At 39.0% G+C, this 25,171-nt stretch overlaps 1 protein-coding gene across 1 annotated transcript in view; it reads left to right on the forward strand.

Moving 5' to 3' along the window:
- Nucleotides 1-777: 777 nt before the first annotated feature.
- Nucleotides 778-25,171, forward strand: part of MED14 (mediator complex subunit 14) — a 74,846-nt gene continuing 50,452 nt past the window's right edge. Inside the window, exons 1-10 of the mRNA XM_036270456.1 lie at nucleotides 778-1,289; nucleotides 6,216-6,242; nucleotides 8,820-8,925; nucleotides 16,305-16,478; nucleotides 17,095-17,224; nucleotides 17,646-17,774; nucleotides 18,345-18,452; nucleotides 18,994-19,126; nucleotides 20,127-20,277; nucleotides 20,971-21,082. Of these exons, the coding sequence (XP_036126349.1) occupies nucleotides 1,075-1,289; nucleotides 6,216-6,242; nucleotides 8,820-8,925; nucleotides 16,305-16,478; nucleotides 17,095-17,224; nucleotides 17,646-17,774; nucleotides 18,345-18,452; nucleotides 18,994-19,126; nucleotides 20,127-20,277; nucleotides 20,971-21,082 (1,285 nt within the window). The 5' untranslated portion in view covers nucleotides 778-1,074. The remainder of the gene's footprint in view (nucleotides 1,290-6,215; nucleotides 6,243-8,819; nucleotides 8,926-16,304; nucleotides 16,479-17,094; nucleotides 17,225-17,645; nucleotides 17,775-18,344; nucleotides 18,453-18,993; nucleotides 19,127-20,126; nucleotides 20,278-20,970; nucleotides 21,083-25,171) is intronic.

Consider the following 25,171-nt stretch of genomic DNA (forward strand, 5'->3'; position numbering starts at 1 on the left):
TGAGATCACCGCTTTAAATCAGGAAGCAAAATGTGAAACATGGATTTTGAGCGGGGGAAAGTGGAGGTAGGGCATAACTGAGAGCCCTTGGAGGGCAGAGCAGCTACTGCAAGGGCAGTGACAAGAACCAAGTGAGCGCCAGCGGGAGAGGATTGAAAAGCTGTTTATTGTGGTAGGACTGCCGGGATTTGGGGGTCGTAATGAGATCGGCATCCACCCAACTCCATGCAAATGAAGTTATTCTGCCAGGGGCCCTGCTTCTACCTCCAATCATATTTTCTCGCATCTTTTCCCACAGTTTAAAAAAAAACAAAACAATGACGGAAACGTTTCCTATCCCACGAAAGGCGCATGAGCAGACTGTGGGCGGTGCAAAGACCTGAGAAGTCACAAGCGGGCAGCCGTTACAATTTCTTCGCGAGTCCAGAACCGCAACTCACGAACTTCTAGAAGGGTTCCCCAGCCGCATTTGCGTCCCACTGGGGAGCGCGAATAGTTACCTCAAGGCAAACTGGAGCCTTTTAAAGCCTGAGGGCCGCGAGGGCAAGGGCGGGGCAATTACTGACGTTCGCGGTGACGACACGGCTCCTCCCACGCAGCCGCTTCCGGTGGCGCGCTGCCCCGCTTCCGCTTTTCGAGCCCGCGCTCCGGCCCCGCCCCACTCCCACGCACCCCTTAGAGTCTGGGCGCCCAACTGTAGGGAGAAAGACAAGGTTCTGTCGGAAGTCCCCCTGCAGGTTCCCCTTCCGTTCTTCCTATCGACTTCCGCTTTGGGCCGTCAATATGGATGCTGCGGCTGCCTGGCGAAGCGGACTCTGATCCGTGGCGGAGGCGCAGCTCCTCTGCAGCAGCCGTCCCGCTTCCCCGCCCTCCCCCCGCCCCTCGCTCCTGTCCCTGGGGCTGGCGGGCTCCTCGCTACATGGGGGCGGGCCTCCGCGCCCGGCGCTCGGCTTCCTGTTCAGAGGCGGTCTGGCGGTAGGCGGCTAGCTGAGTCTGCCCGCGCCCACTTCGGCGCAGTGACCGAGCCCCCGGGAGGGTCCAGGGCCGCTGCGCCAAGCCCGACCCTGCGCCGCCATGCCCCCAGTGCAGCTGGAGAACCACCAGCTGGTCCCGCCCGGAGGCGGCGGCGGCGGCAGCGGCGGCCCCGCGTCAGCCCCGGCGCCTCCTCCCCCTGGAGCCGCGGTGGCGGCGGCTGCCGCTGCCGCCGCTAGCCCGGGCTACCGGCTGAGCACCCTCATCGAATTTCTGCTGCACCGGGCCTACTCCGAGCTCATGGTGTTGACGGACCTGTAAGTGCCGCGAAACCCATGCCTGCTGCCCGGTTTCCCCCTTCCCGCCCAACCCGCTCAGGGGTTTGCACCTCCCTCTCCCCTAGAGGCTGCTGTTTTCTCTCTGCGGGGCTGCTTAGTCTAGAATATGTGAACTCCTGGGGCATAGCAGAGGTGGAGGAGAGAAGCTTTGCATTTGGGGGGCTTTCTGGAGAGGGAGCAACCGAGACTTGTTAATTTTGCATGTTGTTAGGCTTGCGTTGAAAATCTCATCTTTGGGATTTTTGCTCAAGTTGCCAACGGAACTGTATTGATTTCTTGGCTGGAAGCTTTTTAGCCCAAAGCCCGATGTTAGGGTTTAAGAATACATAATTTTCAAGCTTTTAAAAAATCCCAAAGATAGGAAATCTGTTTTACGGCATCTTGACGGTACATTTTAAATGTGGGTTTTAATTGCTTCTGACTAAGTTTGAACTTGAGAGATGTATTGTGTGGAAAATAATCCAAAATTTTGGATTCCAAGTTTTTTCTGGAACATTTGAAATCTTAATGCATTTAGTGTAAGTAAAAGATTTTTGGTAACTGGTTTGCTGTTACTGTTCTGGGAGTATGAAGGGAATTTATAAATCAAGTTATCCATGAATTGCCTTGGGACATGGTTAGGGTGTAATTCCTTTAGAATAGGATCAGAATACTGTAATGATTTTCAGTATGATTGTGTGAAGAAAAGGCACTATAAAATTCGGGGGTGTACATACTTTAGTTACTGTTTTGTGTGGTTTACTTCAGGTTCAGAAAAAGTTAAGAATTATTAGTTTTTGTCTTTTATCTGTTTCTAGACTTCAGATCAGTGTTTTCTTTAAAAATTTTTTTCGTTATTGATTTGAGAGAGAGAGGAAGGGAGAGGCAGAGAGACAGAAACATCGGTGAGAGACAACATCGATTGGCCGCCTCCTGCATACCCCCCACTGGGGATGGGGCCCTGACCAGGAATCCAACCTGGACCTCTTGGTGCTTGGGTCAACATTCAACCACTGAGCCACACCAGCCGAGCCAGATCAGTGTTTTCAATAGAAATAATTAGTATATAGATATTAGGCTGTAAAGTATCATAGTAATTTGTTATTAGAGACTTAAAATATTTGTTTGCAGATGACTAAAAGAATTAGAAAAGGTTCCTCTTATTCCTGTACAACATCATTCTCACTCAGTTCTAATATAGTGTACTTTATTGTATGGGATAGAAAAGAGTCTATTCGATCTAATGAGAAACATAAGTAGCTGCCATGATTAAGGATTATTGTAGTAATATACTTTGTATCATTTATTGTTGGATTTCATAAAAATCCAAGAGTATCCATGAGGAAATTTCACATATGTGAAGGTCACGTGTCCTGTGTATAGCTATGGAAAAGTGTTAAAAACTGCTAAGAGTGGTCGTGTAGCCCTGGCCAATTTGGCTCAGCAGTTGAGCGTCGACCTGCGGAGCAGAGAATCCTGGGTTCGGTTCCCACTAGTGGCACATACCACAAAAAAAAAAAAGGAGTGGTTGTGTAAATTGTTTTTCCATAGAATTTGTAGAAATTCTTTGAATTATATTGTGGTGTTCTTACTATTTTAGGACTTAGTTATGAAGAGAGAAACATCTGTTTTATTGCTGTAGAATAAGTATATAGTTCTAGTCCCGTACCCTTTATATGATTATGATTTCCATACTCATATCTCTACCATAGACCTCTAGCAGTAGCCTGCTAACTGGTGTCTTGACTGCTTCAGTTTTTCCTCCAAAAAATAACCAGGGTTATCCTTTTTAACCTGCTCACAACCATCCAGTGGCTCCCCATCTCATTTAGAGTAAAAGTTTTTATAGTCACCTATTTATAGGGTGACCATAAGAGTATGGTCGAAATCAGGACACTTGAGCATGAAAGATGGTGCTGTTAGTAATAATGTCAAAGCAACCGTCATAAACTGAAACCATCTTGGGCAAACCAGGACATGTGTTTTTAAGGCCCTACATGATCTGTGCCTTCTCTCCCTTACCTCTCTAACTTCATTTCCCAATACTCCTCCTTGCTTATTCTGTTTCAGCTACTCTACCCTCTTGATGTTTTGTGATAGTGCCTTCTTAGAGCCTTTGCTCTTCTCCCAGAAATCTGTGTGGTTTGCTTTCTCATTTCCTTTAGGTCTTTGTTCAGATATAACTTATCAGAAAGACTTTCTCTGACTATTCATGAAAAGCCCTCTGCCTCTTCACTCAATTTTTCTTTACTCACTAGTTTGTTTTCCATCTCCTCCCCACTGTAAGCTCAGTGAGGACAGGGATTTTGATTTGTTTGCTACTTTCCCCAGGGCCTAGAACAATGCCTGACACCTAGTCGGGGCTTAACTAATTATTTATTGATTTAATACATCAGTGAATGAATTTTTAGAATTGTCACTTTAGACCATGGAGAATTTTATGGGAAGATTCACTGTTGCTCTTGATAGGTATATATATAAAATAACTTTTTAGTTTAGGGACTTACCTTGGAAATTCCTAAATCATGTATTTTTCCTTGTTCCAGGTAGAAACTGTCAGAATATATTAATAATGTAAAACCAGTGTTCTTTTTAAAAAAATATGTTTCTATTGATTTTTAGAGAGAGAGGAAGGCAGAGGGAAAGAGAGAGAGAAACATTTGGCTGCCTCCTGCACGCCCCTTACTGGGGATGGAGGCCAAAACCGGGCTGTGCCCTGACTGGGAATCTCACCAGTGATCTCTTGGTGCATGGGTCAACGCTGTTCTTACATACTTTATAAGAATTATTTCTTCTGCCACATTTTATGCTTGTCTGTGAACTATCTAAAGAAAAAAGGACAGCCTTGGCATTTTAGGTGGTTTGTTTGTAGCCCCAGATTTCTGGGTTTTTTTTCCTTTGCTTGTCCACTTCCCTCCTTCTGCCACACTACCCCCGCCCCATATACGCGCTCTGATCTTAAAGTTTGCACTCAGCCTTGACTTAGGGACTTAGGATCTACTCTTTTGAAAAATTTTTTTATCCTCACCCAAGGACATTTTTGCATTTATCTTCAGATAGAGCGGGAGGGAGAGAGGAAGTGAGAGGGAAACATCAACTGGTTGCCATCCTCACGACCCCAACCTGGGCCTGGGACAAACTGCAACTGAGGTACATGCCCTTAGCGGGAACTGAACCCGGGTCCCTCTGGGCCACGGTCCGATGCTCTAACCGCTGAGCCAAACTGGCCAGGGCAGGATCTACTCTTTTTAAAACTTTTTAAAGTTAAAATCAGAAAATGCAGAATCTCAGTTACGTAAATTTAACCACACTTAGGTATAAATAAGTTTCTGTGACTTACCGTTTCTAAAAATTAGCATTTTAAGGCTTTTGCTGCAAATGGTGGATTTGTTATCTATAGAGAAAATTTAATTACATTAGGATGCATTGGGGGGGAAAGGATGCAGACAGCAAAGTCTATTCTTTTTTAAAAGTTTTTTTTTTCATTGATTTTGGAGAGAGAGGAAGGGAGAGGGAGAGAGAGAAACACCGATGAGAGAGAACATCAATCGCTGCCTCCTGCACGCCCCCACCAGGGATTGACCCGCAACCGGGACATATGCCCTGACCAGAAATCAACACCTCTTGGTGCATGGGTCAACGCTCAACCACTGAGCTACACCGGCTCAGTCCATTCTTTGTCCCTGAAATGATACCAACTCTGACATGAGATGATCCTTTTAGGGTCCCTGAGGCAGGTGGGAAGAGCTGGAACAATGATCCCCGTTCTTTCTACCCCTAAAGGCTCTATTCTTCTGTTTCTCTCTTTCTCTTACACCCATGGTTCTTATTCTCTTCCTCCCTTGAGGACAGGTGAGTGTTCTCATGAGCTTTCCCATATAGAGGAACTTGACAGCTGCTTTTATTTCCAGTCTTACAATAAAGCCTTAATTTATGCTTTGTCTTCTGGTCTGCCGGTCCTTCCAGCCCCTACCTAGTTTTCTTTATTACTTGGATGCTATCTTCAGCTTCCATCCCACTGTCTACTGTAAGAAGTGTAGGTAACTACAAGCCAGAGCTCATTTTGATAGTTTTCCCTCATGATCTTAGTTTTTCTGCACCTGTGGCATGTGGGTGAGAGAAGAGGATCGAAGGGTCTTGGTATGTATTCTTCAAGAACGATTAAATGTTAGAGGAGGCTTTAGAGTTGTTCAGGCTATTGAATCTTGGACCATGGAATAGAAGTTTGCAGAATATGGCAATTCAGGAGGTAGATCAGGATCTTTCTAAAATCACCTGTAGATGCGAGAGTGCTAAATGGCATACTTTGTCAGGGAAAATGGTGACATTGGTTGCTGGCTATCATACTGGAGAACTAGCAAAAATAAATAAATCAAAACCTTACTGGAGCTGTTTAAAAGTAATATAAATTATTTACATCTAACCATATGCAACATCATAATTACTGTAAAACCCTTGCTGACACTGGCACTTTTGTGTGCCCAGCTTCTAGTTTTACCCACCATAACAAAACAGGAAAGGATTACTGCTTGGAAGCAAGGTTCCACTGGATGCGGAGAGACTGGCTACTGAGTAGTACTCTGCATCCGTGACTGTTTTAGTCTTAAAAGAGTATTTTCTCTGACTCTCTCCGCTATAGTGTGCTAATGTAAGACTTGGGCATCTTAAATGTCTGAGGTTCATGCAATAGCTTCTGAAGCATTTTGAATGGAGAGAAATGCTCCTTTGTTGATTTTTCCCTTATAGCAACATTGCTAGAAACTCATAAAAGTAAAAAAGAGTTGGTAGCCACACAAGCCAGTAATGGTTATTTATCTAGTTTTTCAAAAACCCTAAGATATTTAATAGAGTCAAAGTAAAGACTGTTATCATATTTTGATGAAGGTGTGCATGTATTTAGTCAATTTCTTTTTTTCTTCTTCTTAGACTGCCAAGGAAATCGGATGTGGAAAGGTGAGTATGAAAAAACCTTAAATCTGTGTCTGTGTTGATATATCAAGAGTGTGTTTGTATATATGTGTATTAGAGAGAGAGTGGGTGTGGGCTTTGATGGTAGGGCTGCGGATTAGAAACCTAGGTCCAGAGAGCCTTGGGTGATTTTTTTTCACATCATTTGTAATTTCTTCATCCTTGATGTAAGACCAGCTCTGGACCGTAGGGTCTAGAAACCTTTATTGAGTCACTGACTAGGTCAAGTCTCTGAGGGGGATAGGAAGATGCAGAAGATAGAACTTAATGGAAGAAGCCAAAGGAAAAACTGACTTCAAAGTTGGCTGCTGATTTACCATTTGCTACAATTGTGCTATTAGATATCTTTAGAGAAGTGGCATTTGCCTGTTGCTGTTTGCTGTTGCTTTTTTATAGTTGAAACAATTTTGATTCAGTTGGCATTTGGGGCTTTAGATACAACTAAACACTAGTATGTTTCCATATGCCAGAAGAACAAGATAAATTAAAGTTTCAAAGAAATCTCTTGATGGAGATTTAAATAATGGCTACAGCAAAGGCTGTTTAACTGTATCTTTGCACTACTTATGCTCCTTTTTTTTTTTTTTTTTTTTTTTTTAATACCAAGTCACTAGGGAGGATTTTAGCATTTATTAGTGATTACGCTCTGCCCCTACCCTCAACTGACCTTGCTGATAGAATTAGACATAGATCCAAAAGGTAGAGGTGTGAGAGAAAATTGCAGCATGTCTGTGTTATGGTTTGGCTGCTCAGTTTTAAAGGAAGGAAATGAAAATAAAAGTCAGGATTTGTTCTGTCTACTCTTGGGTAGAGGGGAAACTGGGCTCTGGAAAAACTTATCACTTGAGACAGCATGGTGTCCCAAAAACTCATGTTATGATAGTTTGCAAAGGGGGATGTCTTCTTTCCAGTAGAGGAGCTCATTTGGGAAACCAAATTAATAACATACAAATATGTTTGTTCTGGAAGAGGAGCAGAGACATTGCATCTTCTGTAAGCCATTTCTGAGTTAGAGTGACAGTACTGAGAGGCTCCTAGCACTGAGGTGGCTGCCAGATCATAATGCACATTTAACATTTCTGCTGTGTCCCAACTGTTGCCTGTGAGGCTCTGCTTATTTTATCTCTTAGGATCCTTCACAGACATTGGCAAAGAGTCATAACTGTATCTGTCTCCTTGATTCTTCTCTTTATACTATCAATAATATTGCTGGTTGATTCTTGAGGAAGCCTATCAGGTTATTTGTGGGCTATGTATGCTCTTGATAGGAGCTAGACTCTGTAGTCTTCAGTCAGGATAACACTTCAGTGAAAATTTGGTTTTGGTGCATTGTATCATGGTATCGCTGTTGGTGAGATACAGAGATGTGGACAGGATCTGTAGGTCATTAAACAGCTGGACTAAAATTAATAGGCCAGAATCCACTTGGAGGAAGGTTGGTGTCCTGTTTCGGTCCTCTCAGTAGTCCTGGCCTGTGGATTATTTTTTTCAGTGTCTTAGATAAACTATGAAAGATATCATCAGTTTTGTAAATGACATGAAGTTGAGAGGTCTAGCCAACACATTGATTGGCAACATAAAGCCTTTAGTTAAGCTTGAAAGACTTTATAAGGAGATGATAAAAATAGTGTGGAACAAGTATTGGGAGAAAAAGCATTGTAGTGGATATAGAATAAAAATAGATATGGACAGACCTTCTAGCTTTTACTTTTAGTACTCAACTTACTTTCTTTGGCTAATTTTTTTTTTTTTTGTCCTCACCCGAGGACAGTCCCGAACCCATCTTCAGACAGAGCAGGAGGGAGAGGGGGAAAGAGAGAGAGAGTGAAAGAGAGAGAGAGAGAGAAACATCGAAGTGAGAGAGACACATTGATAGGCCCCCACCCACACGACCCCAACTGGGGCTGGGGACAAACTTCAACCGAGGCACACGCCCCCAGTGGGAACTGAACCTGGGATTCTCTGGTCCGTGGGCTGATGCTCTAACTGCTGAGCCAAACTGGCCAGGGCTCTTCGGCTAATTTAATATCTAAGTTTATCATTGAATTTCGTTTGGTAAAGAGTTGCATAGTTAAGTTTTTTTATTATTTAATTTTTAAAATCATGCCTTTGCAAGATGGTAATTGTGACCTTGCTTTTGTAGGAATAATACAATTTCAAGCTCTATTTCAGTTTCTTTCTCTTACCCAAAAGGTTACTAATTCATAACTCCTAATGTGGTCCCTTGTGTGACCCAGTTAATTTCTATATAGTAACTTTATATCTGTGAATTTAGTATATTTTAGTAAACAACTCTTATTGCAACGTAAAATTAATTTTAAAATGTGATTTATTGCTAAAACATTCTTTTGGATTTATTACTCTGAGGTGAAAAATAAAGCATATGCAGGTAGTATACAAAATATGACAATAATTTATATGTATTTAGATAAATATTTTAGGAGGTTCATTTTGTTGTAATGATTTTAAACAAAGATTAAATTATTCTTTAGCTTAGATCAAATAAACTGTGAAATACTCTTTTAAATATGTTGGTTTATTAAGAATTGTTTTATTTTATAGGAAAATAGAAATAGTGCAGTTTGCTAGCCGGACACGTCAACTCTTTGTTCGATTACTAGCCTTAGTAAAATGGGCTAATAATGCCGGCAAAGTGGAAAAATGTGCGGTAAGTTAAACTTTTGATTTTATTTTATATAAAATAACTTTGTGGAATGTTAACTTACAATAGACACAGTTTTTAATTTTACCTTTAACATATCTGCTGATTTGTTTCGAGAAATATTACTTATGTAAATAATTATATTATGATAATGTATAGTATATTTCTGTAGAAGCTTAGTATTTATGGACAGAAAGAAGAGTGGGCAATATCTGGAGACATCATTACACTAGAATACATTAATTAGGAGACTTGAACTAGAGGGGAGGAATGGTTAACTTATATTTGTATGGGTCCAAGAGTTTGCAAAGTACTTCCTTAAATTTTGCCTATTGATTCTTGACAACCCTGTGAGTATAACAAAGTCAGTATTTTCTTATTTTACAGATGAGGAAACAATAAGATTCCTAGAAGTTAAATGGCTTCTTCAAGGTCACAGAGCTGATTACAGCATTTATCTGTTTATTCATTTACTCATTCTCCAAACATTTATTGAGCACAGGTTATAGGATATGGTGGATGGAGACTTGAATAAGGAGGCATAACCCCAGCCCTCAAGAAGCAGCCTTTTGCCCTGGCCGGTTTGGCTCAGCGGTTAGAGCGTCGGCCTGCGGTCTGGAGAGACCCGGGTTCGGTTCCCGCTAAGGGCACGTACCTCGGTTGCAGTTTGTCCCCGGCCCTGGTCGGTTGTGTGGGTGGCAGCCGCTCGATGTTTCCCTTCACGTCGATGTTTCTCTCTCTCTGTTCCTCTCCCACCCTCCCCCCCACCCCACTCTACCTGAACAACAAAATGGAAAAATGTCCTCGGGTGAGGAAAAAAAAAAAAGAAGCAGCCTTTTGACTGTTGAATCACTCTTTTGAATTCAAAGAAGTGACATGTAGTGAAGCCTACCAAGGATGCTAAAATCTGCCCCCCACAAAGTTTTAAGCTATGTTCAAGAAGTGTTCGGAGGAAAAACATCAGGAAGGATGTTGTTTTAGCCTATTGAGCTCATAACTTGGGGAGGATGGGGGATGTTAACACGTGAGATGCACAATTACTCCTTCCTGTTTGCTTCAGTCACTTCTAATAAGAGGAATGTAGTTCATATTGGAAAGGTAGAGTAATTGTCATAAAATGAATCAAGCCCTAAAATAATGAGAGCATTTACCCACTTTAATTGAGATCAGCTCGACAGGCTCAGCTTTATAAGGGCAAGTAGTCTCCTGGCCACTGTCCATTATATTTGGAAAGTGGGTAGATTCTCTAAGTAAGCTTGACATTGATGCTAAAATTCTTTTTTCCATTCAATTATGTAATGGCATTTAAAATAGTAATTTTTATAGGTGAAAGCAGAAAAACAACTTTATATTGGCTAAGTCATTTAAAAAATTCTTTTAAGTTTATCAGGCTTCCTGGATAAATTAAAATTAACAGCCACCCATTATAGAGGTACCATAATAAATTTATTTTTAGGATCCTGAGAAGCTAAATTGGAAATAGTTTCATAGTAATTTTTAAGTACTGTCTGGCCGGTGTGGCTCAGCAGTTGAGCATCGACCCATGCACCAAGAGGTTGTTGGTTCGATTCCTGGTCAGGACACATGCCCAGGTTGTGGGCCTGATCCACAGTGGGGGGCATGCAGGAGGCGGCCAATCGATGTTCTCTTTCATTGATGTTTCTAGCTCTCTCTCTCTCACTTCTTTTCTCTCTAAAATCAATAAAGGAAAAACATTTTTTTTAAATAAAATAAAAATTTTATGTATTGATTTGAGAGGGTGGGGAGAGAGAGAGAGGAAGAGAGGAACATTGATTTATTGTTTCACTTATGCATTCATTGGTCGATTTTTTTTAAAAATATGTTTTTATTGATATTTTTAGAGAGGGGAAGGGAGAGATAGAAATATCAATGTGAGAGAGAAAGATCGATCAGCTGCCCCCTGCATGTTCCCCACTGGGGATTGAGCTCATAACCTGGGCCTGTGCCCTGACTGGGATTCAAACCGGGACCTCTCAGTCCATGGAACCTTTCAGTCCACAGAAGGATGCTCAGTCCACTGAGCCACACTGGCCAGGCCACTGATTGATTCTTATATGTGGCCTGACCAGGGATGGAACTTGCAACCTTGGCATATGGGGATGGCCTTTGCTCTAACCGACTGAGCTGGGGCCTTTTATAGTAATTTTGTATTTGCAAATCTATTGGGGTTTGTATATTCCATAAAATTCCACTTCAGAAAGAAATCTACAACACAGTTGTGTTTCTGCACGTGGTTTCCTGACATGTCACCTCAATTTTAGCCCACTGCATTTGCTGGCCTCAGTTTCACTAGGTTCTCTTATCATTCATTAGACGTAAAGCTGATGTGAAAATTGCTAGGGTGAAAGGAAAAAATAGGTTATAAAGAAGTTGAGAATTTAAAATTCTAGAATAATTTTCTGTTTAGAAAGTTAAAAATAAAACCTGATTTTCAGTGAAGTTAATGCTCAATTCCAGCTCTGGTAGCTAAGCCAATGATGAGACTGGAAGAATTCTGTAAGATGCATTCTAGCCCATATCTTCTGTCTCTAGGAATAAGCTGAGGTCATCCTTCTATATAACACTGATAAAAGTTTATTTAGAGAAGGAGAAGATTTTGTACCATATACTAAGTTTTCCTAATGGGAGAAAAAAGTCCTCTTATTCAACTGTTGTCTGTTGCTATGATTGGGAAATTAAAGTTTGTAGACAGAAAGTCTGGTACACTGTGAAGCATCATTGAAAGAATAATGCTTTGTATTATTGTAAATGTTATAAATACTTAATAGATTTACTCTAAGCTTGTTTATCACAAAGTTTACAGTTCATTAAATCTGTTTTGGCTGAAGTGAAGAAGCATGGTACAGTATTTCTGGAAAAAAGATTTTTTTTCCCAATAATTAGTTAATTTAGAGTAATCTTTTCTTAAAGATGTTCAAACTTTCAGTGAAAAGTTGGGTATTACTGAAGTATATCAAATCCAAGTGTTTAGTTTTTCAAATCTGGTGTTAAATCCTAAATTATACCAAGGGTATTTAAGTTACCTATTTGATACTACTGAGTTATGCTTCAGTAACATATCAAACAAAAACAAAAACTCTTGGTTTTGATATTGCATTCCTCTTTCATTAATTCATACTATAGTATTCTGTTTTTGAATTGGCTATTCAAAAAGTCACATTCTGACAAAATCTCATTGAATTTATATAAAGTTTTAGTGTTTCTGTTTTGTGAATGTAGATACGCACATGTTTATGTCAAAGGTAAAGTTCATCAGCTGGAGAATTAGAGGATTATTTGTGTTTTGATAGTTCTCAACTTATGATTATTTAATATCTTTAGAGTTGCTTAATAGATAATGATCTTTAGCCATGCCAGACATATTACATGTGTAGCTGAGTATATAAATACACAGTTTGTAGAACTCTGACTAATGATAAAACAGTCTGGATAATGTTTTATCTAAGAAAAGAGAAAATATCTCATTCTAGAGCTATTTATTTATTTATTTATTTATTTATTTTCTGTTAATCCTCACTGGAGGATATTTTCCATTAAATTTTAGAGACAGTGGAAGGGAGGGAAGAAGTGGGGGGAGAGAAAGGAAGAGAGAGAGAGAGAGAGAGAAAGAGAGAGAAAGAGAGAACCACATCAATGGGCTGGGGATGAAACCTACAACCCAGGTATGTGCCCTTGATGGAAATCCCGAGACTCTTTGGTGTGAGGGGCTGACACTCGGACCACTGAACCACAGCCACCAGGGCTTCTAGAGCTTTTTAAAAAACACCTTTATTGAGATGTAGTTTACATACCATACTGTCCACCCCTTTAAAGTGCACAATTCCGTGGCTTTTAGTATATTCATAGATACATGCAACCATCACCACGGTCAATTTTAGAACATTTCATCATCTCAAAAATTAAACCTTTATCCTTTTACCCTAGTGCCTGCCCCTGGCCCTCAGCGAGCAATAATCAGCTATTTCTGTAGATTTGCCTATTCAGAACATTTCATATAATTGGAATAATAATACGTGGTCTTTTGTAATTGTCTTCTTTCGCCAAGCATGTTTTCAAGGTTAATTCATATTGTACCATGTACTAGTACTTCATTCGTTTTTATAGCTGAATTGTATGGATTCTGTTTATCCATTCATCAGTTAATGGACATTTAGGTTATTTCCAGTTTTTGGCTGTTATGAATAATAAACATTCATGTACAAGTTTCTCTGTAGACATATGTTTTCATTTCTCTTGGGTATGTACCTAGGATTGGAATTACTAGGTCATATATTAACTCTATGTTTAATCATTTGAGGAACTGCCAAACTGTTTTCCAAAGTGGTTGTCCCATTTTATATTCCTACCAGCAATGTAAGAATCCCAGTTTCTCCATGTCAACACTTATTATTGTGTGACATTTTGATTCTAACTGTCCTAATTGGTGTGACGGGGGCATCTCACTGTGGTTTTTATTTGCATTTCTCTGATAACTAATAATGTTGAACATCTTTTCATATGCTTTTGGCCACTTTATATGTTTCTTAGAGAAATATCTCTGATGCTCAGTTTAATTTTAAGGAATCAGGGAACACTTTGTAAAGTATATGATTGTCAAACCACTATGCCGTACAGCTGAAACTAATACGAAACAATATTGGATGTGAACTGTAATTGAAAAATAAAATTTAAATTAAAAAATTTAAACATTATTAGCCACATTAATAGCTGGTATGTGAGTACTTAAAAGAAAAAAACAAACATGCTGATCATTAGGGACCTACATAGATTCACTAATAAGTTACTGAAAACTAAAGTTTTAATCTTTATTTGAGTTCTAAGTCAAAGGAATATAACTGAAGCTAGTGTATTTTGAGTTGAGCAAGGTGGTTTAGAGTGTTTCATTAATTACTCATGTTTAAGGTGCAGGAGGGGTTTGGGCTGGATAGACTGTGGCACCCCACTAGGATTGATGCATGTCTTCCTGGAGGGAGGTCTTTGCTATTTTTTGGCCCTGGCTTTGGTCTGATAAGCATTTTTACAGTGTCCTGAGTGAAGGGAGAACTGAGATGACCTAAATCTGAGTAAAAACCAGTTCAGAAGTTGAGAGAAAGCAGGATTCAAAATGGTTTTAAATATATTAAAATCAGATTCCAGTCCTGCTTTAAGTTAGGATGGGAAAGCGGATCTTGCTTGTTAGAGATTCATATTCATGAGCAAAAGATCAAGGCCTTTTAGTTAACTCCAAGCTTGCTGTGTGTTAGCAGTGGCTTCTAAGAAGAAATTAGTACTGGTGGCATTGATAGAAATCCATTTTATAGTGTGGGAGCACAAAAAAAAGTTCTTCCCATCTTTCTAAATTATTCTGACTAGGCTAATAATCAGATTAACATGAGAGATTAATAGGAGAAGATATCCAAATTTATTAATATGTACATATGGAAGTTCCACAAGAATGTAAGACTGGAGGACATACTGGGCATTTGAGGCTTAAATGCCATTTTGGACTAAGAAGAGAGAGGCAGAGGTCTGGTATTTCAAAGAGAAAGCAGGCAATTTACAGGTAGCTGAGAAAGAGCAAACATGTGGTAAACAAATTCTTGCCGGGCCACCCAGAAACAGTGGGACACAGAGGGGAGTCCAACAAACAGGCTTTGTTAGATTTCTCCCTGTCTGCCACATTTAGTGTATATTATGATGCTAAGGTGATGCTCCCTCTTCTTTTAAACAGATTTTTCTATCTGAATTCTGATTTTGTCTTATTTCTTGGACTTGTGAAAATCAGATAATAAAATAAGTATGGAAACGCTGAGAAAATGTAGGGCATTGTGTGTGCATGATGTGGTATTCTGGAAACCATATTTTTTTTTAAGTTTTTTAAAATTTTTTGTACGTGCCCCTAGCGGGAACCAAACCCTCTCTGGTCCGCAGGCCTACACTCCAACTGCTGAGCCAAACCGGCCAGGGCTGGATACCATATTTTAAATTGGCCAATGGTACACGAGCATTTCCAGGCAGTGAGACAAGGATGTTAAGTCAGGAATTTGGGGATGTGAAGACTTATTGAAGTGACGTGGAATGGTTAACTTGAAGTTAGATTGGGCTGCCCCAGTTTGAAGGGCATGAGAGACTGTTGTTCCAGAATAGAAGTAGAAATAAAAGTTTCAAGGAAATAGATTTCAGCCCTTATAAAATGCACTGAGTAGGGAACTGATGAGAAGGATCTCCATACTGGGCATAAAGTTGACCTAGATCTCATAAATTGCACAATTAAAATTGAGACCAAGGCAGTCTGGGTCCAGGAGTCCACACCTCATTACCAACTGTTAAACAAAAATTTTAACTGTGAAAGTCTTTTTAAAAGAAAGTTTATTAGGCCATTGCTAGCAAAAAAGACTGATCTTGGGGCATGGAGTCTAAACCACCAGCAGCATGGCTAGATAGGAAAGACAGACATGTCCATCCTCCTAGAGTTTTGCAAGCCTTTTCATACATCAAGTGGGGATGGAGGAAGATGTAAGTCATTCTGAAAGGATTTTCATTAGCTATAGGCAAAAGGGGTGGGAGAAGGTGAAGCTAGGGCTAGTTCTGGGATAGGCACAGCAGATTCCTTAAAGTTCATGTGCACACAAGAAGTGGAGTCTCCTGGGGTTTAATGGTGCCTGGCTCTTCTCTCTTTTTAGGTAGCCACCTGGAAGTTAATAATTCCAACCTACGTGAAGGAGCATGAACAGTCTTTTGTTGGTTTTGTACTGTACTTAACTGATTGACTCCCCTTTTTGCCTTTTCCACCCTCTGGCCTGCTGTAATTTAATTTAGGACATCTCAGAATTTTCTCCTTGTGACCAACCAACTCTAGAAGTCTGTAAGAGTAGTAAAAAGCATTTTTTTCTATTTATGTTTTCTAATGTGATATTGTGTATCTGTAATGTTAAGGATGAAGAAATGAATTGGAACACCGTTTACTTATATTGATAGATTATTGTTTTAAAAAATATTTCTTCAAAAAAAAATTTCTTCAAATTACTGGGGAAATTTTTTTTTAAATAATTTTTTTTAATCCTCACCCGAGGATATGTATTTTTTTGTTTTTAATTGATTTGCGAGAGAGAGAGACATTAATATGAGAGAGAAACATCAATTGGCTACCTCCCATATGTGCCCTGACCGGGACCAAACCCATCACCTTTTGTTGCACAGGATGATGCTCCAACCAACTGAGCCATACTGCCAGGGCTGGGAACATTTTTGAAGAAATATTTTGTAATATGAAACACCTATATTAATTCCCCTTGAAATTTACTTTGAAATGAATCGACAATTTTTGAAGTGAAAAAGTGGCTAGTTTTCAAGGAAGCTTAATACATTTACCCTTTGTTTTAAAGATGATCTCAAGCTTTTTAGATCAACAAGCCATCTTGTTTGTGGACACTGCTGACCGACTGGCCTCATTAGCTAGAGATGCTCTGGTCCATGCACGCCTACCTAGTTTTGCCATTCCCTATGCCATTGATGTACTGACTACTGGGTCTTATCCACGGCTGCCAACCTGCATTAGGGTAAGTACATTCTCTCCTTAAAGTTGAAGGCTTTGGCGTTGGACCTCCTATATTATTAAGTAGACCAGCAAAAACTTTTATATTTTTAAAACAAGTATTTCATGTAGTTTGTTATTTTCTCTATCAATAAAATTGTGTTTTTAAATAAATTAGGGTCAGAATGTGAGTAGCTAACAAAATGGGTGAATTTTTTTTTTCCTGTGAGGGTGAACAGATGTGCAGATGTAACTTACATCTATTTCAGATATGAAAATACTGCATGCTAATTGCTTTTGGAGAAAGTTTTTAAATTTTCATTGTTGTAGTTTTTTACTGCCGTGGTAGTGTTGTATTTTATACTTTTAAGAAGTGGTGGATGTCATCTAGTGACATTAAGTTGGTTTCATAAATAGAGCATGAAGAAGATCATGTTGCATGACCGTCTTCACTAGGTGACTGGTGGAATCATTTGGCACTCTAATGCATGGTGGTAAAGGTCACTATTACTGGATATAGACTGCAGAAATGAGTGTTGAGATTCTCTTGGGTAGAATAAGAAAAAACTGTGTAAAGACATAAAGCTAAAAATTATGCCTTTTTGTACATTATTTTAAAATCACTTAACATTTTTTTGAAGGATAAAATTATTCCTCCAGACCCGATTACCAAAATTGAGAAACAAGCCACACTTCACCAGCTGAACCAGATTCTTAGACATCGTCTTGTAACCACAGATCTTCCTCCTCAGTTAGCCAATCTTACAGTTGGTATGTATCTGAAGGTTATTTTTTTAAGAATTGACTTGTTAGAATATTTTTTATAAAGCTTTTGGGATTTTATTCAAATGCCACTATGAAGTTTTGACCTACAATTCTGGTGGTGTCTGAATCTATGACTTGCCAGCCCTATCATTTCTCTTTCTTACCTGGAAATGCAGTGCTGGTATTTGAAGTCCCAGGGTTGAGCCTCAAGAAAATATTGTTCATTGATGATAAAAGAGTTGCCTTTGGTTTCTTGATGACCTGGAACCTGGCTACTGCTAATGAAGGAACCACTGAATTGTTTGAACATTTAGGAAAAAAACATTCAATCTGCTTAAAATTTCTTATAAGCAAGACTGAAAGTTCTGGGTTAGCAAAAAGCTGCTTACTTTTCAGCAAAGTAGACTTACTCTTCTTCTTCTAAAAGCAAATGGCCGGGTGAAGTTTCGAGTTGAAGGAGAATTTGAAGCCACCTTGACTGTAATGGGAGATGATCCTGATGTTCCATGGCGTCTTCTCAAGCTAGAAATTCTAGTAGAGGATAAGGAAACAGGAGGTAAATCATAAATATGGATTTAAATAATAAATATTGATTTAAATGTTTGATGTTTTTATATCATTGAAACATTTTAGCAGAATAATAAATGTTTTTGGCAATTTATTTATCCTGTAATTTGAAGCAGATTTGATAATCGTAACTACCTACTGACCTTAGAGGTTTCAGTGTTTAAATAAAATATTCTCTAGTTTCTTTTATTTTTTAATTTTTTAAAAATCCTCACCTGAGGATATTTTTCCATTTATCTTCAGATGGAGCGGGAAGGAGGTGGGGGGAGAGAGAGAGAGAAACATCAATGTGAGAGAGACAACATTGACTGGTTGCCTACCACATGACCCTGACCAGAGCCAGGATGTACCGCAACCAAGGTACATGCCCTTGACCGGAATCGAACCCATGATTCCTTGGTCCATGGGCTGATGCTCTAACCAATGAGCCAAACTGGCCAGGGCTTAGTTCTTTTTTAAAAAATTCATTATTAATTAATATATTCTTTCTTAGTTGATGCTATGACATGATCTGTACGCTTTTCTGATTAACCACTGTGTTTTCTCCTGTGAACGGAAGACGGGCGAGCCTTGGTCCATAGCATGCAAATCAACTTCATCCATCAGCTGGTGCAGTCTAGGCTCTTTGCTGATGAGAAACCTCTTCAGGACATGTACAACTGCCTACGTATCCTTCTGAAATTTGAGACATGTATTTATAAGGAATTTGTGTCTCCCTCTCCCCTCCACATTTTCATCTGCCCCTACTCTTGGAGTGTAGCAACCTAAACTCTCCACATCACCTTTCTTGGGTAGAAATGGGGCTGGGCGAACTATTCATTGTGAAAAATAGTGATCTATAATAAACAAGTTTTAAATTTACTATTGACTTTGCAGGTAAAAACAAAAAATGATGAATTAGAAACAGTACTATTTGGAGAAAAAAATAATAGTATTTGGTCTACCCATATTCTCTAAACTGTGATGAATTAAGGGACAACTTGGACCTTATGGTTTGTTTATATTGGATCAAAATTAAATATATCTTTTTCTAAAATTATGCCACCAATTATACAACTTTTTAGGATAAGTCATTGGTGAAATATAATTCCAGAAATTTCTTTCAGAACCAACTTTTGGGGAATAGAGCTTCTGTTAAATGAAGTTTGCTTGTACTTCATTGGCTGTTGTAGCAATATATATTATATTTACTTAATGAGATCCATCAGATTCTTTCTGCTTATCACTTCAGTTAGAAGTGCTTCATTCCCAAACTCTAATGTTAATCCGTGAGCGGTGGGGAGACCTTGTGCAAGTGGAAAGGTATCATCCTGGAAAGTGCCTCTCCCTCTCAGTTTGGAAGTAAGTAAAGTTGATTCTGGTGGGTTCCTGCTGTGACTGTATTCTTTGTTTCTCTTCTTCTCTCATATACTCGATATACTATATACTGATAGCTGTGTACCTCTAGCAATGATTTTGTATAGTAAAGGTCCTGTGGTATCATATAAACTACAGAGGACATCCATAATTGACAACTTTCTTAGAACATGACATGTTTTAAATATGTAAACATCTATCTGTACTAAGACTTACTGTTCTTAAAAAGTTAGATTACTCTGGGCTCATACCAGACTGATAAAAGACTTAGATTGTTGGATATTGTTTTTAAAAAAACATGTTTGCCCGGCCGGTGTGGCTCACTGGTTGAGCTTTGACACATGCACCAAGAGGTCGCTGGTTCCATTCCTGGTCAGGGCACATGCCCAGGTTGTGGGTCTGATCCCCAGTGGGGGGCCTGCAGGAGGCAGCCAACCAATGTTTTCTCTCACTGATGTTTTTCTCTCTCTCTCTCTCCCCCTCCCCCTTCCTCTCTCTCTAAAATCAATAAAGAAAATATTCAAAATTAAAGAAATAAATAAACATGTTTGCTTATCACAGTTTTACATTTTGAATTGTGCCTTTTAAAATCTTTTTTGGCGGATGGTTTTGGGAAAAATTAGTATCGAGCTGTTTACAGTCCCCGATTTTCTGTATGAACTTTGCTTGATTTCCATTTTCTGCAAAGGAATCAGAGATGATTAGATACCATTTAGAATATAGGTTGTTTTGTTTTGGGATTTTTGTTTGTTTGTGTGTATGTGTTTTATTTCTGAATTATGTGTCTGGGGTTTTTGTTTTGTTTTTCTGATCTAGTAAATCAAATACTGTGTTTGATTATAGAATAGCTGTCTTCCCAATATTAATGTATTCCCTCCATAAACAGTGTTCTAGGCTCTGGCTAAGGCATACAATGAATTGCCTCTATTTCATTCTAAAAGTTAACAGGCTTTGTTGAAAAAAATTGTGTATTTTTTCTCTTTAGTCAACAGGTTCTTGGGAGAAAAACAGGGACGGCATCTGTTCACAAAGTTACCATTAAAATCGATGAGAATGATGTCTCTAAGCCTTTACAGATTTTTCATGACCCTCCTTTGCCAGCTTCTGATTCTAAATTAGTAGAAAGAGCCATGAAGGTACGTGATCGCAATATATTTTAATATTGGTTTATTAAATGAATATAACTTACCATTTATACTTAAACTTTTAGTACAAATTCTTTAAATTACCTAATTGCTTCTAAAACACTTTATGGAACTTGTTTTAAGTGATTGTTATGCTTTTGCATTTGTTTTTTTAAAAAATCTAATCTTATAATTTTTTTTTCTTTATTGATTTTTTTAGAGAAAGAGGAAAGGAGAGGGAGAGAGAGATAGAAACATCAATGAGAGAGAACATCGATTGGCTGCTTCCTGCATACCTCCCGCTGGGGATCAGGCCCACAACCTGGGCATGTGCCCTGACTGGGAATTGAACCGGTGACCTCTTGGTACACGGGTCGATGCTCAACCACTGAGCCACACTGGCCGGGCTAATCTTATAATTTAAAAGATGTTCTTTCATATTTTATAATTTTGATCAGACCATTTTATTTTTAAGGTCTGTCATTTAACCTCTATAACTGATACATATAGCATCTTGATCTATACTTGCCAAAATGTTGTTTATAGTCTTTAAGCTACCAATACCACATGTTTATTTTAACTTTAAGTTTGTACTTAATCAGTGTGACTCTAAAAGGAAATATCTTAAAGCACAATAATCTACTCAGGCTTTAAAGTAAAAATGTTTGAATTGCACATATGATTTTGTTGTTCTTGTCTATGCAGATTGATCACTTATCAATAGAAAAACTCCTGATTGACAGCGTTCATGCACGAGCTCATCAGAAGCTTCAGGAACTGAAAGCCGTTCTTAGAGGCTTCAATGCCAATGAAAACTGTAGGTTCTTTCATTATTTTTATTTTCATTTTCTTTAAAGATTTTTTTTTTTTTAGAGAAAGGGGAAGGGGGAGAGAGAGAGAGAGAAACCTCGATGCAAGCACACCCTTCGCCGAGTATCGTGTGCCCTGACCAGAATTGAACTGGTGACCTCTTGAGTAGCACAGGACACACCCAGCCAACTGAGCCACACCAGCCAGGGCATCTGTGGGTTCTTTTAGATAGGCATTTCTGTCTGTCTTTGTTTAAATTAGTATTCACTTTTATTTTCTGAAGGGTCTGTCTTAATATGACTTCTTTCCTGATATACTGGTTTTGTTGTGGAGGCTGGACATTTTTGCATTTTTACTTGTGATCATCCAAGCTTGTCCTAACTTCCCCCTTATTTTCTTCTTATTTAGCTTGGCCTTATTTTTTAAATGTATACATATTGACCTTCCTTAAAACTCTTTTTTCCTATTGAAATGGAAGCTGTTTTAACATTTTAATATGAATCTTATTTCTTTTAATTTTTCTTTTAAGGTTAAAGCAGCTTTGCAAATGTTTATAATATAGTTATAAAATGTACCTCTTTGAAGCAGAATTTATGCTTGGTCTTTTAAAACATTTTTTTGAATTGTTAATGTGTTAACAGGGTTCACTATAAGAAGATACAGATATATATACACATAGTCAAAAATCTTCTATTTACCTAATAGATTCAGAGCTTTGGGAGATAGTCAATCATTTAGAAAGTAAGCACTTCCTAGGAATATAGTTTCACTGTATCATAGTGAGCATATTTACTGTTCCTACCCCATTTGTTTTTGGCTGTGATTACCGTGTGCCCACAGTGAACAGCCTTTAAGTGAGGTGATGTGCCATATAAATATGAAGTCTTCATAGTTCTAGTAGCAAAGATACTGCCTTTCATCATCACAGAGCCCATCTCAATCCATGATATTAAAAAAAAGCAGCTTCTTAGATATGGACTAGTCACACTGAATTAAAACTACTTTGATGAGGTAGATAAAAACACTGCCTGAAGAAAAGATAGAAGGTCAAGAAAACAAATTTATGTTTAGAATACAGTATTTCCAAGGAAGGTGAAAAAATAGAGGTGAAAAAGAGTATCTAAGACAAGCTTAAGAGTAAGAGCAGCTGAACTTAAAACTGCAAATGTGGGCCCTGGCTGGTTTGGCTTAGCAGTTAGAGCAGTGGCCTGCAGACCTAAGGGTCATGGGTTCGATTCCTGGTCAAAGGCACATACCTGGGTTTCAGGTTCGATCCCTGGCCCCCGTTGGGATCATACAGGAGGCAACCAATTGATGTGTCTCTTTCACATCTATGTTTATCTCCCCCCACACCCCACACCTTCACCCCATCCTCCCTTCCACACTCTAAAAATCAATGAAAAAATATCCTCAGGTGAGGATTAACAAAAAAAATTTAAAAAAACTTTAAATGCAAATGTGGACCTTAAAGAAATAAAGGGTAGCCCTGGCCGGTTTGGCTCAGCGGTTAGAGCGTCGGCCTGCGGTCCAGAGAGACCCGGGTTCAGTTCCCGCTAAGGGCACGTACCTCGGTTGCAGTTTGTCCCCGGCCCTGGTTGGTCATGTGGGTGGCAGCCACTCGATGTGTCCCTTTCACGTCGATGTTTCTCTCTCTCCCTCCCACTCTATCTGAACAGAGAATGGAAAAATGTCCTCGGGTGAGGATAAAAAAAAAAGAAATAAAGGGTATGCCAGACATCTGGTGAATGTAGTGGCTAAATCTGTTTTGAGGGGCCATATCTAGTAACCCCATCAAAGTTTAACATTAGATTTCTCAGATAATTTTAAGATGCAGTGGAAGTTGTTCTCCCCAACCCCCACCCCCAACATACACACACACACACACACACACACACACACACACACTTTAATCCCTCAAGCAAAGGTGTTAAATGCAGCCCTAATATTTATGATTGGAAAGCATAATTAAAGCACTCATTGGAATTAGAAAGCCCAAATGACCTCCATTTTGTTTAATTGCTTTGTTGTGATATAATTCACTCATTCAGTGTTTTTTAATAAATTCGAAGAGCTGTGCAGCCATCACCACAATCTAATTTTAGAATGTTTTAATCATCCCACAAAGAAACCCTGTACCCATTAGTTGTCACTCCCCCATTCACCCCTCCCACCAGCACCCTGGCACCACTAATCTATTTCTGTCTATAGAATTGCCTTTCTGGACATTTCAGAGTAATGATACAGCAGATCCTCAAATAACATTGTATAGTGCAATGTCATTTTGTTATTTTGTTGATGAGATGCCATAGGAACTTAACTCTTGTTTGTATCAATTAGCCTATGGTAAAATTGGTTTTATTGTATGTTTTGCTTAAAGTCTCAGAACCCATCGACATTAAGTGAGGACTTACTGCATTGTATGGTCTTCTGTGTATTTCTGTTAGCAGAATGTTTTTGAGGTTTGTACATGATATAGCACGTTTCAGTACTTAATTTTTGTTGTCAAATAATTTATTGTATGGATAGACCACATTTGTTTATCCATTCATCATTGATGGGGTTAATTTCTACTTTTTTTGCCTATGATGAATAATGCTGCTGAATAATGCTGCTATGAACATTTGTGTACAAGTTTTTGTGTGGACCTATGTTTTCATTTCTCTTGGATATATATGTGCCTATGAATGGAATGGCTGGGTCATATAGTAACTCTGTGTGTTACCTTTTGACATGTTTAACACCTCTTTTTTATTCCACTAGTAGCATGTGATGGTTCCAGTTTCTCCACATCCTCACAAACACTTGTTATTGACTATTTTTTTGTTTCTAGCCATCCTGGTGGGTGTGAAGTGGTATTTCATAGTGGTTTTGATTTGCATTTCCCTAATGATTGTTGAGCATCTTTTCACTTATCATTTTTTGTTGTTGTTAATCCTCACCCGAGGATATTTTTTCCATTGATATTTAGATGGGGGGGGGGCATCAATGTGAGAGAGACACATTAATTGGTTGCCTTCCACATGACCCTGTCCAGGGCCAGGGTCAAACCTGCAACCCAGGTACAGGCCCTTGACTGGGAATCGAACCCTCAACCCTTTGTTCTGAGGGCCGACACTCTAACTGCTGAGCCAAACCGGCCAGGGTGTCCTTTCACTTAATCTTTTGTGGAGAAATGTCTATCCAGATCCTTTACCCATATTATAATTAGATTAATTATCTTTTTATATTGCATCATAACAGTTCTTTATATAAATCCATTTTCATGTATAATAATTTGCACTAATTTTTTTTCATTCTGTGAGTTGTCTTTTCACTTTCTTGACGTATCGTTTGTAACACAAGTTTTTAATTTTGACAGTGTCTAATTTGTCTATTTTTTTGTTGTTGCTTGTGCTTTTCGTGTCATACCTAAAGAATCTGTTTCTTAACCCAAGGTCCTGAAGATGTACTCTTGTGTTTTCTTCTAAGAGTTTTATAGTTTTAGCTCTTACATTCAGATTACCTTTAGTTAATGTTTGTGTGTGGTGTGAAGTAGGGGTCCAACTATGTTCTTTTGTATGGGGTTATACAGTTGTCCCAATAACTTTGGTAAAAAAAAAGACAATTTTTTCCCTATTTAATTATCTGGGCACCCTTGTTGAAATGCCGCTTTTGTTCTTTTTTACTATTATTATTATTATTTTTTTTATCCTCACCCGAGGACATTTTTTCATTTTTTGTTCAGATAGAGTGGGAGGGAGAGAGAGACAGAAACATCGACGTGAAAGGGACAAATCAAGTGGTCGCCACCCGCATGACCCAACCAGGGCCGGGGACAAACTGCAACCAAGATACGTGCCCTTAGCGGAAACCGTACCCGGGTCTCTCTGGACCGCAGGCCAATGCTCTACCTGCTGAGCCAAACCAGACAGGGCACCCCTTTTGTTCTTAATGAAAACTTAAAGTACTTTTGCAATCTTAATTTTTTCTAATTTTTCTTATTTCTAGTTTTTCAAAATAGCAAACTTCTAAAATATCATTTGTTGAGATTGCAGAAAATAGGGGTTTGTGATCTTGTGATAGGCTGTGGTTTACTTTAGTATCATATGTAAATAAG

This window comes from Molossus molossus, unplaced genomic scaffold (genome assembly GCF_014108415.1).
Source record: "Molossus molossus isolate mMolMol1 unplaced genomic scaffold, mMolMol1.p scaffold_m16_p_2, whole genome shotgun sequence".
NCBI lineage: Eukaryota > Metazoa > Chordata > Mammalia > Chiroptera > Molossidae > Molossus > Molossus molossus.